Source organism: Labeo rohita, chromosome 7, assembly GCF_022985175.1.
Source record: "Labeo rohita strain BAU-BD-2019 chromosome 7, IGBB_LRoh.1.0, whole genome shotgun sequence".
Classification (NCBI taxonomy): Eukaryota; Metazoa; Chordata; class Actinopteri; order Cypriniformes; family Cyprinidae; genus Labeo; species Labeo rohita.
Window position 1 is genome coordinate 35,785,870 of NC_066875.1, and position 18,397 is coordinate 35,804,266.

General features: G+C 36.9%; 1 protein-coding gene across 1 annotated transcript in view; it reads right to left on the reverse strand.

Annotated features, from left to right (window-relative positions):
- Positions 1–18,397, reverse strand: part of exoc6b (exocyst complex component 6B) — a 117,382-nt gene that overhangs the window by 90,613 nt on the left and 8,372 nt on the right. The window contains exons 2-6 of the mRNA XM_051114092.1: positions 8,577–8,742; positions 8,347–8,394; positions 8,140–8,230; positions 6,314–6,359; positions 3,418–3,622 (exon numbers count right to left, since the gene is read on the reverse strand). Of these exons, the coding sequence (XP_050970049.1) occupies positions 3,418–3,622; positions 6,314–6,359; positions 8,140–8,230; positions 8,347–8,394; positions 8,577–8,742 (556 nt within the window). The remainder of the gene's footprint in view (positions 1–3,417; positions 3,623–6,313; positions 6,360–8,139; positions 8,231–8,346; positions 8,395–8,576; positions 8,743–18,397) is intronic.

Genomic DNA, 18,397 nt, shown 5'->3' on the forward strand with positions numbered 1-18,397 from the left:
TGGGGGATTCTGTAGAGACAAGCTAAGCAAAACTCCCCATTAAAGACCAGGGCATTTAAGGAGGTCATCCTCCAGGAGTTAAACAGGACAGATGTGAAAATTTGCCATGAACTTGTACACTCAGTGCCAAGAAGGGTCAGAGCAATATACTTAATGTTCTGAAGGACATATTAAATACTAGAATATTATATATTTGCTGAATTACATCTAGGGTGTACTCATTTCTGCAATCCTTTATTTAAACAAAATTGGCTAATCTACTTATTTTACAGGAAATATTGGCATATATTTTGTTGTTTTTATTACGTATATGTTTAATACATTTAAATTTTGCCATCTTTCATGAATTATATTAGTGATCATTAAGAAAATACATCTTTTATATATATTAAGAGGGGGTGTACTCATTTATGCTGTGCACTGTATATCTATACCGACCAACCATCCTACTTGTACAACAACCAAACAACAGTGAAGTTAATATTGGTGGTATTTAAAGAGCAGGTCATATGGGTTTTTTTGCAGTTTGAAACATAGCCATCAATCAATATAAACGGTCTGCAAAGTCATTAATCCAAAAAGTGTATGATAAAGATATTGTCTCCCAAAAGAAAGAGCCGACTCCTTAAGGAGTCGTCATATTTTCAAATCTTTTGGCTGCTACCAATCTACCTCACTCTGCGAAATACGAACAGTCTGACCTACTCACAAACACTTCCACTAGTTAGTGTGTTTACATCATGTCGAGAAGACGCTTGGTTCAACGATACCACAGCAGTATAACTCAAATCTTTTTGTTGTGTGCTCATCATTTTACAGAGGACTGCTTCACTAATCTTGCCTTTTATCTTTGTTGGCTTCTCAACTTCTTCATTTGGACCAACAACGTATCCGAACCACAACCTATAAGTACGATTAATGTGTTACGTGTATGTTTTCAATTGAGAGCTCAAAATATACATTTTTTGTGATGTATACCTTGTGCAGCTTTAGGTTTCCAGGTAAACCACAATATTACGGTCTTACTGAAATAGTTCTGATAATTCACTGTGAAACCATTATTTCCTAAGAATGTGTTGATTAATGAAGACTATCATTGTTCTAATTACTTTGTGTAATAATACAGAAGGTAGACATATTTTGTTTTACAAACTGCATTGTTTCATCAGTTAGTAACCTTAGCACTCGGCTAACGTATCCATCATTATTGTTTTGTTAAGTGTTTACGGTTTAGCAGCTAAACTTTAGCTGTGGGTACGATTCGCTTGCATAAGCGTTTTTAGAACCGATTGGAGCACTGTATTATTGTTTATGTAAAGGTACATGCTTGGCCAATGGTAGCCAGGATTGCCAGGTTTTCACAACAAAACCCAACCAATTGCTACTCAAAACTAGCAAACAAAGCTCTAAACTAGCCCAAGCGCCTTCTGGGGTGTAAAATACACGTTTTTTTTTTTTACAGGATTCACCTAGCAAATTTGCATTCCAGAGGCTAAATATGACGTTATTGGGGTCGCTTCAACCCACAGACATCAAAAACAACTGCGGGCTTGGCAACACAGATAGTAGCGCTCGCTAACTTGTTCAAGTACTCCTCTCCGTGCCAATCACAACAGACTTGGCCAGCTGACCAATCAGAGCAGAGTAGGCTTATGGGAGGGAGGAGTTTACAGACCTTATGCTCAGAACTGATCGAACAAAATGTTTCAAAATCATTGAGAAATGACTATGTATAAATGTATATTCTGAGAAAGTTACAATGTTTTTTGACCTTGTATGCATTTAAACCTGTTGTAGGGGATTCCAACACAATATTAGGACACTTTAAAATACCATATGACCTGCTCTTTAATTTGTACATTCAGTACTACTCTTCAAAATGAGATACTTGTAATACATTCCTGTCGTGGACCATATCAACCAAAGCATCTCAGCTGAAATAACGCTGTGCTATCAAAGTGTTCTCATTTTCAGAAGAGTGGCTGGCATTTTTTCAGCTAGCTAAAAACGCTTTGGTGGACACATTTTAATTTAATATTTATTGTTAGGCACATGGCCTAGGCTTTTTTGCATTTATGAAATCTACTGGAGCCAAACCTGAAAAGGGAGTCCAGAATATTCAACTGCATCCCTGGACACATAACTTGCGTACTTGTAATTCATAGGTGGGAATTTTACTAATTGTGAATGAGCGTGCCTGTGCGCCCCATTTACAACTGATTTGAATTCATTGACGTACGTGTTCAACTATCAAATCTGATGTTTACGAGGCGTTTGTGAATCTGGAGGGGAGTTTTCAGGAAGGTCTGTTTTGCATGCAAATTACTCTGAATTTACTCATATATTTACGCAAGTTTCATGAATGAGGCCCTTTGACTCTAAGGCCTCAACTGTCCTAAAAATATTCAAAAGCTCCATAACTTTTGCTTGTGATTAAGAATAAGAATTTGTAGGGAAAAAAAAGTGTTTACTTGCAACTTTTACCTGATAAAATAGAACTTAGCATAACCAGAAAAAAATACATATTTACAAAATGTATAAAACTGCCCATGAAGTCTAAGAAAAATTGAGAACTTCTATATCGTCTCTATGACATTTTAGTACCAAGATATGCCAATGTAACTGTTTTTGCCCATTTTAACCACCGGCAAAGCAAACATATAAACTGACTGCTAAGAAGTATCATGTCTGCACAGAACAAGTTACATGGAAAATTTAAATGGTTATAGATAAAGAAATGCCCCTAAATTGTGCAGTAGTGATGCCTGCCTTAGAAAACCACCACCAATGGAGCTTTCGCACAATAACATCTATGATGATTAGTTTTATTCCTCAGTGTAGAAGGACAAGAAAGGAAGCAAAGAAAGATATGTTAAGGAGAGTGGAAAAAGCGAGGCCAGATTTTTATAGTGCTTGGGAGATCTTAATGTCTATTTGGCGTTTCATATTCTAATGCACTCCTTGCCCCATCTTGGTCTAATAACTGTAAAAGAAAGCAGAGGACTTTTCTGCATTCCAATGAAAAATCCACTCAATTTCTCTCATATGTGTTCCCTGGGTCTTCTCTGTGTCTCTGTGCACTGTCCTTGAAGCAGTGTCCATACACAGTGTTCCACGATTCCTCTGGCGTAAACAAAATCGACCTGAAACGATCTTTGATTCAGAACAGATTGGTAGCTCTTTTTCCTCCAGACTGGATGACTAGATGGTCAAAGATAAGATGAAAGGAAAAATGGGGGAAAAGCACATTGAACTACTGAAGAACAAGGACTTCGTCCTTCCCTCAGAGTCCTCACGCTGCAACCCAGCTGTGAGCGTCAGGTCAGATGTGAGCACATGAGGCAGCTGTCAAAGAATGGTTCTGATACACCTCCAGGCATTACTCAGACACGAGCACTCACACACAAGCACACACACCTGTTTCATGGCGGTCTCTCCGATCTTATCCGAATGCTTGCGGATGCTCTCCAGGAAGTCTTTGAGGTCAGACATGGAGACGTCTCTGATCTGTGTGCGCAGGCGTGGGATATTCTCTGCCATGATGGCGCAGAAACGATACGATCCCGCTTGAGGCAAACAACTCTCCTCCAACTGTTCCAGGGTTCGTAGTGCTGGGTAGTATCTGGGGTAGAACACAGCAGGGTCAGAAATGATTGTGTATATACCTGCTACTTCAAATGAGTTCACACGCAGGGCTCAACAATAAGGTTTTTCAATTGCCACAAAGCAACAACTGTGACAAAAATATTTTATATGAAGAAATGAATAATTACTACATAAATAATATTTATTGTGGCATTTTTGTATACATAAATTAAATATTTTGTAATACTTTTAAATGTTAATTAAATTTTTTATACTTTGTATTTTTTCATACACAATTGAAGTCAAAATTTACATACACCTTGCAGAATCTGCAAAATATTAATTATTTTACTAAAATAAGAGTGATCATACAAAATGCACGTACAAAATACAGAAGGTTCAAACACTCACTGATGCTCCAGTAGGAAAAAAGATGTATTAAAAGCCAGGGGTGAAAACTTTTTGAATTAGAAGATCAGGCTAAATTCAACTAATTTTGTCTTCTGGGAACATGTAATCATCTTCTGTAGATTCTGAAGGACAGTACTAAATGAAAAAAAATGTAATATTTAGGCAACATGAGAAAAATGCACACATCCTCATTCCGTTCAGAAGTTTACACCCCTTGCTCTTAATGCATAATTTTTCCTTCTGGAGCATCAGTAAGCATTTGAACCTTCTGTAATAGCTGCATATGAGTCCCTCAGTTGTCCTCAGTGTGAAAAGATGGATCTCAAAATCATGCAGTCATTGTTGGAAAGGGTTCAAATACACAAAAATGCTGAAAAACCAAAGAATCTGTGGGACTAGAAGGACTTTTCTGAAGAACAGCAGGAAATGTAAATGTTCAAGACAAACAAGGGACTAAACAACAAAAAAACAAAGCAATTTTTATAAATTCAACTATTATTTTATCTTGTGGACTAAATGTAAATGCCTTGTATGTGAAATACCTTATTCAGGTCAGCACTAAATAAAAAACAACATGCATTCTGTGTGATCCCTCTTATTCTGGTAAAATAATTAACATTTTGTAGATTCTGCAAGGCGTATGTAAACTTTTTATGATGTATATTTATGTATATTGTATGTATTTTTTTAATATTTTGTAACATTAAACATTTTAAATTTATTACCAATTCCAAGGTTTCCAAGATTATCACAATTTACTCTCACTCTTCTAGCAGAAACAAAAATTAAATACATTACAATAATCCAATACTTTAAGTTTGCTAAGCATAAAAACACACCTACTGTACATGACCAACAAACATAAGATTGCACTGAAGGGCAAATGGCAGTCATTTAAACTGACCCAAAACTCTCAAAAAACTCCCCAGGCCATCCTTATTATCACGCCTTGCACATGCAGTGCATGTTCTTAACCTTTGGTTAAAGACTCAGATCTCAGCATGATAACAATTTAACCTAATCAAGATGATCTCAGAGATGAGCTATGCTCATTGCACACATGCACACACACTCAATACAGCATCACAGTCACGCAACATTACACAGCAGACCCGACGCCGGGGAGAGAGTCTCTCTTGGCCGACCCTGCCGCTACCTCCAGGCTAATGGCAAAACCAAGCACACGAGAGAGACGGAGAAACACGGAGAGCAGAGATAAATAAAAAAACAAAATGGATGGAAAAGTTGCAGGCCAATGCTGATGCTTAGGTCACACAGAGGACAAGACAAGACAGCAAAGTCAATGCTTCAAAAACAGTTAGCGTGGCACTTTTCAAACAACTTTGGAACTAGCTTTTTTGTTGTGACCCACAAATACGACAATTGCTTTGCGGTGGATCACCTTTTTAAAAATATAAAGCCAACTATATATATATATATATATATATATATATATTTATTTTATTTTATTTTATTTTTTTTTTTTCATATTTTTATATTAAAAACTATTTCTTTTCTTTTTTTTTTAATAAAAACCGCTACATTCTTCTAAAAGATTCTGTATTTAGTGTTTTCTTTCGACACACTACCAAAATGATTTTAGATGCATGATTATTTTCAATTCAAATCATGAATTCAATTACAGTCAACTTCAGCAGTCCTATTTTTAAATAATTTTTTTTTACTCTCTCAAACATTTTTCACAGATGGCCCCTGAAAGCTGCAACGTGCTTGTAAGAGCTGAGCGCTCATGAGGATAGACAGAGATAAATAGATAGAAATGCAGGTTAAAATTCTTTATCATCTCCACCCGGTTCCCCCCTTTCACTCCCTCCATCTTTCTGTCATATGTCTACTGTCCTTGACAAAAAACATAAATAAGAAAGATGCATGAAAATGCTGAGATTTGGGACAGTTCGATGTATCCAGCTGCTACAGCTAAGAAAATCCAAACCAAATGTGTCCTCTGTGTCTGACTCCTGACAGCTGCCAAATGCTGCTTTGGACATCTCAGACATGTGAAAAGCTCTCTCTCTCGTCTGGTCACTGCTTCAGTCACATCAGACTAGATGAGATACTACAGTGGTCCAGTGATCTATGGTCTGTTTAAATCATCAACACCTCGCTCTCTCTCTCCCAGCTGTAAATGTCCTGTTCTCAAATTTATTTATTTTTTTAAATAAAGGTGTTAAAATGTTTTGGGTACTGAACTGCACTTGTGTACTGTATTTAACTTCAACCTTGATAAGTTTATCTCTAGTGCCATCTAGTGCTCATCTGCAGCATACACAAAAAAAGTCATGAGCTCATGTCATACCTTTTGGCTCTCATCTGCTCCTGCAGTTTGCTGTACATCTCCAACACTGCAAAAAAAAAAAAAAAAAACAAAATACATGTGAAATTATGGAAAAACAGTCAAGAGAACAGTTTGTGAACATTCAAGCAGTACCCCAAAAAAAACACACACTACAGTTTAAAAGTTTGAGATCAGTAGGATGTTTTAATGTTTTTGAAAGTCTCTTATGCTCACCGAGACTTCAGCATCATTTTTGCTCAAAAACACAGTGAAAACATAATATTGTGAAATACTATTACAATATAAAATAACTGCTTTCTATTTTATTTTAAAATGTAATTTATTCCTGTGATGACAAAGCTGAATTTTCATCAGCCATTACTCCAGTCTTCAGTGTCAAGTGATCCTTCAAAAATCATTCTGATGTGCTGTTTTGTTTTTCAGGATTTTTTTCAACGAAGAAGAGCATTTATTTGAAATAGAAACATTTTGTAACGTTATTTAACATTGTAATATTATGTCTTTACTGCCTCTTTGTATCACTTTAATGCATCTTTGCTAAAGTATTAACTTCAAAAAAATAATTACAACAAACAGTAACTAAAGTAACTAAAAGCCTGATGTTTTTACTAGGGTTGTGACGATGAGGAAATTTCCCAACCGGTTAATCGACATGTGACAACACCGGTAATACCGGTATCACCGTGGGGGTGGGGGTTTCCTCTTTTCCTCTTTTTTTCTGCTTTTAAATAGCTTATAAATGCGTGCGTATTATACTTTCACTTTCAGTTTTGCGGGAATTGGCAGTTCGGCGTCAATTGTTTGAATGGACGACAGCGAAACAAACAAAAAAATAAAATAAATCACTGATATTAAACACAGAACTTTTATTAACATAACGAAAAAAAAAAAAAAAAAAACACAACAATGCTACAGGCTGAAAAAACTGTGGAAGTTGGAACCAAACAAATAACAACCATAGAACGTTTATTACGTAGCCTATGTTAGAACATTTTTAAAACGAATAAGAAAATAAAATAGAAAGATAAATAAATAAATTGCACAAAGTTTAAATAAGATTAAACGAATGAACAAGAAACGAATATAAAAGAAAAACTTCCAAAATGACATTAGGCTACAAAAATGACAAGTCAGCAGTCTTTAAAAAAATAAATAAATAAACAAAAACACTATAAATTGGCATTTATTAACAGTGCAGTCTACATGTTCTTTGCCAGGAAACCCAACATGTTGACCATCTCTGGCTTAAGATGGGATCTTGTGGGGCTCACTATGTTCCCCATCGTGCTGAACACTCTCTCGGATGCGCAGCTTGTTGTGCACACGCAAAGATTTTGGCAGCCTCATTCTTGTGGCGCGCTTGAAGGTGTGTTTATAAATTAGTTGTGTTTCCTCCAGATGCTGCCACCTTTGTCAGGCAAAGTTTGCAGATTGCCTCATTAACAGTTTCAGGTTCCCTGTTTGCATTTGGTTTGAACCCAAAATATTGCCAAACAGGCGCTTTTGCATTGCGTTTTGACACTAAATCGTCCGCCATTCTCTTTCTGTAAATTCGACTCCTCTCGTTCTCCTCACGTGATAAATGAAATATGACGCATTGTAGCCATGTTCAGTTTTTATAGTGCATGCTCTCGTCTTAAATAAATTATTTAGAATTATATTTTCCATTTAATTCAAATAAATATTTAATAAAAAAACAAATACTTAAAAAAAAAAATATATATATATGGGGACGGAGTCACGGTGGAAAAGTGATGTCACCGGTGTTGCATCTTAAAACCGGTAACACCGTCAACACCGTCTATCGTGGCAAGCCTAGTTTTTACCTGGTAAGCAGTGTGTGAGTTTGTCAATGGTGGTGGCGATATTCCTCTGCTGCAGACGGCACTGTCTCAGCTCATCCATCGATGTCAGGAGCTACAAGAAAGGGAACTCATTTTAATAATGCTCAATGTTATTAATATACTAATATATTTGCTTATAATGTTACAAGTTCTGAATCAAAGACTAAACTAAGCAAGCAGAATACACACCTCCTTGCCATCATTTTGGAGCTTCTGATTGGTCTCAGTCACCTGACACTGAAGAAGACAAAACAACCAATTATCCAGGAGCAATCAAAACAGAACCTATATATATGTCTGGATTTTTCATGACCTATTACACACAAATGGTTGAAAACTTTTCTTAGTTTAATTAATAATGTTTTTCTTTTCCTGTTTTTTTCTGGTTTTTAGGATTTCATCACTTCCTCTTTCTGCACCTTGAGTTTCTGGGCTTCTCCGCGCACTTTGAGCAGCTCAGTAATGGAGTCCACAAAGCCCTGGAAGTGATGGTTGCACATCTTCTCAATTTCGCGGTCGTGATTCCGGATCCGCCCCTCCAGTTTATCCATGAAGAGTCCATGTTCCTGCCCATCATAAACAGACCTTTCCAGGAAAACAAGGGTAAAAAAGAGACAGTGTCAAAATTTCTATATATAAAAACACATGTAGTCTACATTACAGCTATGCTACATACAACAAATTATACTATTACTGATTGCTTCCACATGTAAAAAAGGACAACTGAAAAGATTAGCAAAAGATACAGGAAGTGCCTTGTTGCTATTTAGTTGTTTTGAAATTACCCAGATAGCAAAATGACTCCGGACGAATCCGAATAGCCATCCACTTGCACAGCGTAACGGATGCAGAACAGAAAAGGGATCCGGATTACGGATCCAGACCAGATCTGGTCCAGACCCTACCAGTATCCACGTATAAAGTGGTTCAACCAGCCCAGATCCAATCCGAACTTGCTGATGGAGTAGCTCATTGGGCCCAGATCTGATCTGAACCCCTTGATGAAACAACTCATCCGAACCGGATCCGATCTAGACTCGTTCATTAAGTGGGTCTATACCTTATTTAAAATAGGTAACCTGGCCAAAACTAGGTATGAAAATATCTAAAATAGAGCTGTCAAACAATATATAGACTTCATTGCTCTATAAAAGCTTTAATATTTAGAATTAAAATTAGAGACTGTAAATACACTGAATAGGTTTTACAGAAAAAAAGGCAACCATAAATTGTACAAAAACATTGTTTTATTTAATGAAAAACTATAAATAAAATAAAATAAAATAACTCTAAACAATAGTACTGACTCAGTTCAATAACTTTGTAAAGTTAACATTTACACATGAATTAGTTCAATTCAGTCATAAGGAATTCTATAGTACACGAAAAAAAACATGGTAACACTTTTAAAATGTCCTTGTTACACGTTACATGTACTTACTATTATAAATAATAATTAATTATGCAAAATTACATGCAAGCAACCCTAAGCCAAACCCTAATTACATAATACATACATGTAGTTAATTAATATTACTCAGTACTTGAATGTATAATTACACCGTAACAAGGACACCTTAAAATAAAGTGTAACCAAAATCATTATTCACATTGTGCCAGTCAATTTGACAATTAAGCACCTTTGGAGAAAACAAGTGATGTCAACCCAGGCCAATTCAGTTCAAGTTCTGTCATTATGCAAGTGTCAGTACAGTCAAACCAAATATTATTACTCAATATTCAGTGTCTTTTATCAAATATAATCAACGACTTTATAAATGAGACAGCTCTTCTGATTGAGTGAGTGAATGCAAATTAAGTCTCTGTAAAAAAATCTTTTTCCACGCTCACTGACACTAGTTATTCACCACTAGATGGCAGTAAAAGATATGAAATAAACACTCCTCTAGAAGCGCAGAACTTCAGATGAATCCAAGAACAACTTGTAAGTGCATATATTTTTCTTTTTTTCTTTTCTTTTTTTTTTTTTTTTTTTTTTTTGAAACCAGAACAAACACAGCAAATGGCAATTTCAAAATATATTCAGTATTACCCCATCTTCTCCTCTGCAAACACACAAAAAAATTGCTTTATTCCACATAGCAATGTTTTCTTTTGCATAAAACTAAGTACGGAATCTACCTGACTGAGATACATACCAACAGGTTTCTAGAACAAGTGACAACAGAACACAATTCGATTAGATCTGATTCAATTCAATTCAATTCAATTGAATCAGGGGGAGCCTGTCCCTCTCTGCATGACGTAGATATCACACTCTCCTGACAGAGGTTATCATATGTAAATGAACCATGATTAATAGTGTAGACAATGTCATAATAAGGACTGTCAGGGAAGCATGTTATATCCTTTTCAGTAAAATACAGACTAATTCAGGACACAAACACACCAGCACAAGGCTTCACCTGAGCACAGCCTTCCTGTGGCTCAGGAAATATCTTCCTTCCATTAGCGCAGTCTTGACGTCACTGATGACTTCCTCCACAAACACCCACACACAGTAAACACACCTCAAATCCAGGGCTGCAAGGTAAAAACACTTCCAAACCTGAATTTAGCATTTTTATCTAAGATGCTGGAAGGAAATGTACAGGAAAGAAACGAACACTGGGACAGACAAATGGGCAGACATGATACAATTAGTCACGCAATGCCTAAAATACTCTATACGGACAGAAATGACTATTAAAAGTTGGCATGAAACAGAAACTACGTCCTCAAATGAGGAGAAAAAAAAATCATTGGCAAGACTTCGGCACGATTGTTGGATCGTTATGGGCTGCTAATTACACAACCTTATTGGCCAGGCCTTGCAATGAAGTACATCAGTGAGCAGATATTTAAAATGGTTGGGGGGTGGGTACGGATAAGGTGGGGGATTAGCCTAACTCTAGCAGAGAGCCACTTCTGGGAGGCCTCAACAAGCCACAGCGCGGCTGGTATAAACACAAGCATTGACTAGAGTGGCCGCGATCAGCTCCGGTGGCCGTGTCGGAGCCACGCCATAGAAGTATGCAGTGTGTGCTAAAAGATTTATTCATCATAGAGTGTAAATCGCTTCATTTATAATGCGAGTGTTTTTTTTAAAATAAAACAGTCCAGCCTCCATGTTTTGATGTTGGAGCAGGGATGTAAGTTAGACAAGAATTGAGTGATTGACGTGTTGTGTTGCTGGATGTAATAATGAATGTAGTGGTTGTCATTCACTCCCGACATCTGAGCTGCTGAAGATGCAGTGGATTACGTTTGTTTGTGAAGGGAATGCGCCTCCCGATCTACATATATCCATCTATGTTTGTTCGAAACATTCGTGATCCAGCTTCACTTACAGCAGAAGTGAGTATAAGGGTTTTTTTAATAAATCTTTGCGATCACCTTTCCTAATAATGTGCTAGTTAGCAAGTTTAGCGGCTAAATGTGGCTAAACTAAACAGGCTCGTCAATCCACAGAGAGAAGAGAGGTGCGAGCCGAGCAGCGCTCATTTGCATTTAAAGCAGCCTCGACCAGAAAGGGATGATTTTTGCAGAGCTGATTTTGGCAAGGTAAAAAGGGTATTGTTTTACACTACCATTGAGAATTTTTAACCAAAGTGTATTATAGACTTTTCATTAAGACCCTAAAGAATCATATCAACTTGTGAAATATGGGCATCCGATGACCCCTTTAACTAATAGAGCAGACGAAACTTGTTGCTTTGGCAAGGGGCGTGGCAGTACAGAACACGGTCTAAGCCAGTCACAACGCACTGGGACAGCTAACCAATCACAACACATTTAGTTTTTCGGAAGGCAGGCCTTCATCAAACCTGGAAATAATCGAGCCATTTGCGCCAGGCTGGGGAGAAAGGTATTGTAATGATGTAAATTATGACTTTGTAAAAGAGCATAACAGGACCCTTTTAATAGGGGGTATGAGGGCACTTTGTTTTTGTTTTTTTTTGGAAAAATTTCTGATTCTTTCCTCCCATTGCTTCTTGTCTCCTCTGACATTCTATCATAGGCAAAAACACAATAAATGAATAAATGAATGCTAATAAAAAATAAAGAAAAAGTAAAGAAAAAATAACCACTAAACTTTTTGGAAGCAAGGGTCATCTTCAATAATCTGTGTTGCGCAACTCCCTTAGCAAGACTCACAAAAACAACTACAGAGATGGGAACAAAAAGCTGAACAAATCATAAATAGCCCAGCTGCAGTGGTCCAGCTGTGTGAGACTCTACAGCATCTGGCTAAAGAACATCTCTCAGTCCAGTTATTTGAAAAAATAAATAAATAAACAAGCATCAGGCATTATTGTAATGATTTTCCCTGTTTCACAGCATGGGTAAACCATAAATCAACCTTACTCGATAGGACATCACTTCTGGCTCACACAGTTACAAGCACTATTGGGGAAAAAGGGCGACGTTCCCAAAACTGAAATGTGATACTCTCCTTGAAAAAAACTGGAGCCTGACATTTTCCCAACACTCTCTGGTAGAGAAATAATGGACATGTGACAGAGAGAGAGAGAAAGAGAAAAAGCTGTTTCCACTCAAACTTGTCACACACACACTCTCCAAACATACAAACATGCCTGTCACTTAACTGAAAGAAAGGCCATCATGTCCAGAAATGTGTTATACCAAATCAATGGACCATTACTCTGCAACTACTGTGCTTTTCTGCTCTGATATGGACACCAAGGGTGTCATAAAATGAACAACTGAAGGCCATCTGTGTCTCCATTCCTTTAAAAACAGAGCTGTAAATTCAGCTTTGCCATCACAGGCATAAACTACGGTCATTTAAAATTTGAATGACACAATATTACTGTTAGATTATACTGGATCTATTTGAGCAAATGCAGTCTAATTCATTCAATCTAGGCATGACAACATTGCTCTGAACCTGTTACACAGCATTCTTATTAAGAACATTTACTCTGTAAACTGTCGTCACCCTCGACTAACTTAAGGGAAACCTATGCTTATGTGCGCTATTATGTCATATCCTGTTGGCAGACTAAAATCTAGAGATAGCTCAATGGCAGCTGGGAAACAGAATGGATCGGAAATAGAGCACAGGATCTAAACTTAGAAGGCCTGCAAACACACGTCAGCACCTCACACCAACAATAGCAGTGCACTTTTCTGGCTATGATGTAACAGCACACCTACCGATCTGTACTTCTATCTTTTCAAACTTACTGTACCAGGCAGTTCAACAGAGGTAAAAAGTGTAAAATAAACCACTGCCTAGTCTTCACTGAATGGATTAAAGCTAACAGATGACTGCAGTTGAGCTGAAAAATTATTAACAGAATTAAGAATTTACTAAATTTGTATTTAAAAAAAAACTATGTTACCGAAAATGGTACCAAGAAGCGTGGAATGTTACTGGTACCGACCACTGAAATTTTTTCTCAGTTTACACTCCATATACCTTAATGACAAAGCAAAAAACAGATATAAAAATAAAACATTAAAATAAGTACATTGCATAAATATTCATACCCTTAACTCAGTACCTAGTTGAAGCACCTTTACAGCCTCAAGTCTTTTTGGGTATGATGCGACAAGCTTTGCACATCTGCAACTGGCAATTATCTACCATTCTTCACCTCACCTCTTCATCTCTCAAGCTCTGTTAGCTTGGAAAGGGGCTGGCAGACATTTTTAGGTTTCTCCAGAAATTTTTGATTGCGTTCAAGCCAAGGCTCTGGCTGGGCCACTCAAGGACGTTCATAGAGTTGTCTATAAGCCACTCTTGCTCTGTGCTTAGGGTTCTTGTCCAGCTGGAAGGTGAACCTTCTGACCAGTCTGAGGTTCTGAATGCTCTGGACTGGGTTTCATTAAGGCTATCTTAATATTTTGGTGCACAGAGCTTTTTTTCTACTCCGAAGAGTTCATCAGACCAGAGAATCTTGTTTCTCACAGTCTGGGGGTCCTTTAAGTGCTTTTTTGCAAATTCCATGTGGGTTTTCATGTGTCTTCATTGAAGAGAGGATTAAGTTTGGCCACACCGCCATAAAGACTGGATCGGTACATTGTTGCATTGATGTTTGTCCTTCTGTAAGTTTCTCCAATCAGCATATCTGACCATGGAGCTCAACTAGAGTGACCATCAGCTTCTTGGTCACCATTATAACTAAGCCCCTTCTCCATCAACTGCTCAATTTGACCAGGAGGCCAGCTCTAAGAAGAGTTGTTCTTCTGGATATTATGGATAATGGAGGATACATGCTTCTGTGAACCTTCAATGCAGCAGAAATTTTTTCTCAATTCTTCCTCAGATCTGTGCCTTGACACAAGCCTGTTTCTGAGCACTATAGGCAGTTATTTTGACCTTTTCTGAGGAGTGTGTGTCTTTTCAAATCCTACTCATTCAAATGAATTTGCCACAGTTTAACTCAAAGTGTAGTAACATCTACAAGCGAAATAAGTGCTCCTGAGCTCAATTTCAAGTTTCCCAGAAATACTTATGCAATGGATTTATTTCAGTTTTTTATTTCTAATAAATCTGCAAAGTTGTTACAAACCTGTTTTGTGCTTTGTCATTATGGTATATGGAGTGTAGGTTGATGTGAAAAAAGTAATTTAAAGCAGTTTAACATATGGCTGCAACATAAAGTGAAAAAAATGAATACTTTTGCAAGGCACTTCACCCATATACTACAAATAGAAACAAGTGCTGAATTGGTGTACAAATAGAAACAAGTGCTAAATGTCAGTCAGTAACAATTTGGCAGAAAATTCAGTTTTCTCGTTTCCCTGACTATGGCTGCAACAACTAATCAATGGAATTGATAAGCAAGAATAAAACTATAGGAATATAGGAAATTAATGTGTCATTTATTGCGTAAATCACTATAAAACATGTACATACCGGCACACACTAATTGCTTTTTACAATATAATTACTTTAGAGATAAGATTCATTCCATGCGGTATCTGCATGCTCATACATTACAGGCTTTGAAAGCAAACACTGTCCTGGACAAAGTTTGGCCCTCAGGTTCTGGTTTATTGACCCTGGACTAGATCCTTCTCTGATGGCAAGGGCTGAACTCCATCTGGAGGATCTGAGGTAACGTTAGAAGCTCTAAAAGAGGAAATAGTCGTACGCAGTGTGCTGGCTAAACACTAAAATCTGATCACTGTCTAACAGAGGGAACAGTTTACAGTCACTGCAGTTTATGACTCAAATCACTGTCTCATCTGTGTCCCTAAATAATCTGTAATTTCATTAACCTTTGAGATTTATTTTTGTATAAAGTTAACCAACAAAGAACCTAACAATACAACTCTAGCATGTCATTTTTAGCATAATAACACGGAATTATTCAAACGGGAGAGCAATGATTGCGTTCACATGTGATTATTAGCTGTAAGAAAACAACAAGGCACGAGATACTGAACATCTCTTCTCACTCACTACAATAAGCACAAAAGTTGATAGTGCTGTTCAGCCAAGGCAAACACTATTGCAGTACAGTGATGGTAGCAGATGATAACTGAATTATTAATTCTGATTTATCACAATTCTCACCAAGACAGCCGACTGACAGATACAAGGTTCTGCAGACTGCAAAAAGTGAAAGTAAGAGCATTAATAAGAATGTGTCCAATCAGTAATGTTCAGCATAGTATACAAATTATCCCAGTAAAAATTGTGTTTATGAATTTATGGACGTGTATTTCCTAGTTGTAGTAAATTTTCTTTATGCAGAGAAAAAAATAGAAAAAAAAAAAAATGTAAACAAATGTTGCCTTGGTGAACATAACTTCTTTTAAAAACATCTACTGACCCCTAACTTTGGATGGTAGTGTATGAATCTATAGACTAAAGACTCCAGCAACAGCACTGATAAGAGAGAACACACATGTATGGAAACATGCAAAAACAGAGGTATGCACCAGGAACCGTATGGCACAGAAAAATCTAAGGTCTTGTGGGAGGTGGCAGAGAGTGGGAGTGAAAAAAAAGAAGAGAAAGGTAGTAGCAGTCACCCTAGAAACTGTAAATTTCTCTGTGGGTATAAACACAGCAACAGTGAGGGCAGAGACAGGCCTTAGTGCAACAGCTGGGGAGTAAGAAACAAGTAAAACCTTCATGTTACAACAGACTGATAAATGATGTGTGTAGCAGTGCAATGCCAGAAGTAAAGCACTAAGCAACACAGAATGTTGCCCAACCTCTAAATTTTACAAACATTACAGATTTTGCAAGTACTTCTTGCACACAGCAGAGCACAAAATGTCAATATTAAATCTAACTGTTTAGAGAGCAGTTCTGTTTAAACCAACGCAAAGGCACATTGCAAGTAACTGAAGATCACAGATTAAAATTAAAGGTGCACCAAGAAACTTGTGTCTAAAAATATGACATGTATAAAATGTTTTACACTTAAATGAGAAGAACAGCACAATCATATCAATGAGAAATGCAAAAGGATGTTTTATTCATGCAGTGGTTGCCACTTCATGGGCTCACATGACAAGTAGCTTTTTTTATCTCACAATACTTTCTCACAATTCAAATCTAACTTGATTAGGAGTTATTAAGTCAGAATTGTGAGACATGAAACTTGCAATTCTGAGAACATCAGTCTTTTTCCCCCTAAAAACCGGACTTTATAACATAGCAAAAAAAAAAAAAAAAAAAATCTGCATAATGCTCTATCCATGCCAACATGCCAGAAAAAAACACTGATGTACAGTGATGGGGGTGAAAACTTTTGAACAGGATGAAGATGTCCAAATTTTCTTATTTTGTTGAAATATCTTTTCTTTTTCAGTGAGTATTGCCCTTCGGAATAACAACAGAAGATGCTCGCATGTTTCAAGGAAGAAAAATTAAGTACAATTTACCTTCAAATTCCAAAAGTTTGCACCCCCTGGCTCTTAACGCATCATGTTTCTGTCTAGAGCGAATGTTTGAACCTTTTTTAATAGTTGTGTTTGAGTCCCTCAATTGTCCTCAGTGTGAAAAGACGGATCTCAAAATAATACAGTCACTGCTGGAAAGAGTTCAAACATGCAAAAGATGCTGGAAAACTGAAGAATCTGCAGGAATTTTTCTGAAGAACAGCGCTCGGTTTAGCCGTTCAGATCAAACAAGGGACTCATGAACAAACACATAAAAAACAGTCACAGATCATCCAGGTAACCACACATAGTATGAAGGACCAAGGGTTTCCAAACTTTTGAAGGGGGTTATTTTAATAATTCCAGCTATTTTTTGTCTTGTGGACTATATTTAAACAACTTTTTACTCAATACTAAACAATACTTTAAGACACTAAGATACTAAATAAAAAAAAAAAAAAAAACATGCATTTTGTATTATGTTGTTAAAATTATTCACATTTTCATCGATTCTGCAAGCGGTTCCCAAACTTTTGCATGCCACTGTATATGGACAAAGCAAATAAAATATTACTTTGTGTACAAGTACTTAATCTGGCCTTTTTTTTTTTTTGGAAGACAAATCAACTAAATAAAAACAACAACAGGCAGTTTGATTGTCTTTAAAACAGCGGAAGCCATTAAGATCTTATCAAAGTCCTAATCTAGTAAACCACCACTTCACTGTGGAGAGAAAAGGAAAAATTATTTTAAGCACTTCTGGTAATACCAAACAAAAGACTTAGAGAAGTTAAAGCAGCCATAGCCCACTGAATATCCTTCAACCAAAAGCATCTCAGAGTTTTACAGCGGGGCCTGCAAGCAATCTCGTGTGTGTTTTTGCAGTGACTCAACTGGGTGTGGACCTGGCTGCACCTTTGTGGTAAATTGGTCTCTGCTTCTCTGCAGAGGTTTGTGTCTGCAAAAACATTGAACATAGGAAACCATAGCCTAAAACTTTGCTCTGCTTAGCAGTACCTGATCATTAAGACTAAACAGAATAAAGCAAAGCATTTAAAATTTTATTCCAAGTCATGTAGGTAGCTTACAATTCAGGTCCCAACTGCAAGAAATGTCTAAAGTAAAGAAACCACTGTTATAATAAAAACAGAACACAAGAAAAAACCCATAGTTATAACACAAACTATAAACAGTATATATAGTTTTTCATAATTAAAGGCGTTTCTTGCAACTAGCTCCAGACCTCTGCTCCAGTCTTGGCGCCCTGAAGTTGGAGATCTGTAAGTGATTTCCTTCATCATCAAGGGTATTGTTTGCAGGTTAAATGTGTGTGATTGAAGGTCATAAGTTGCCGGTCTAAAGATTCCCC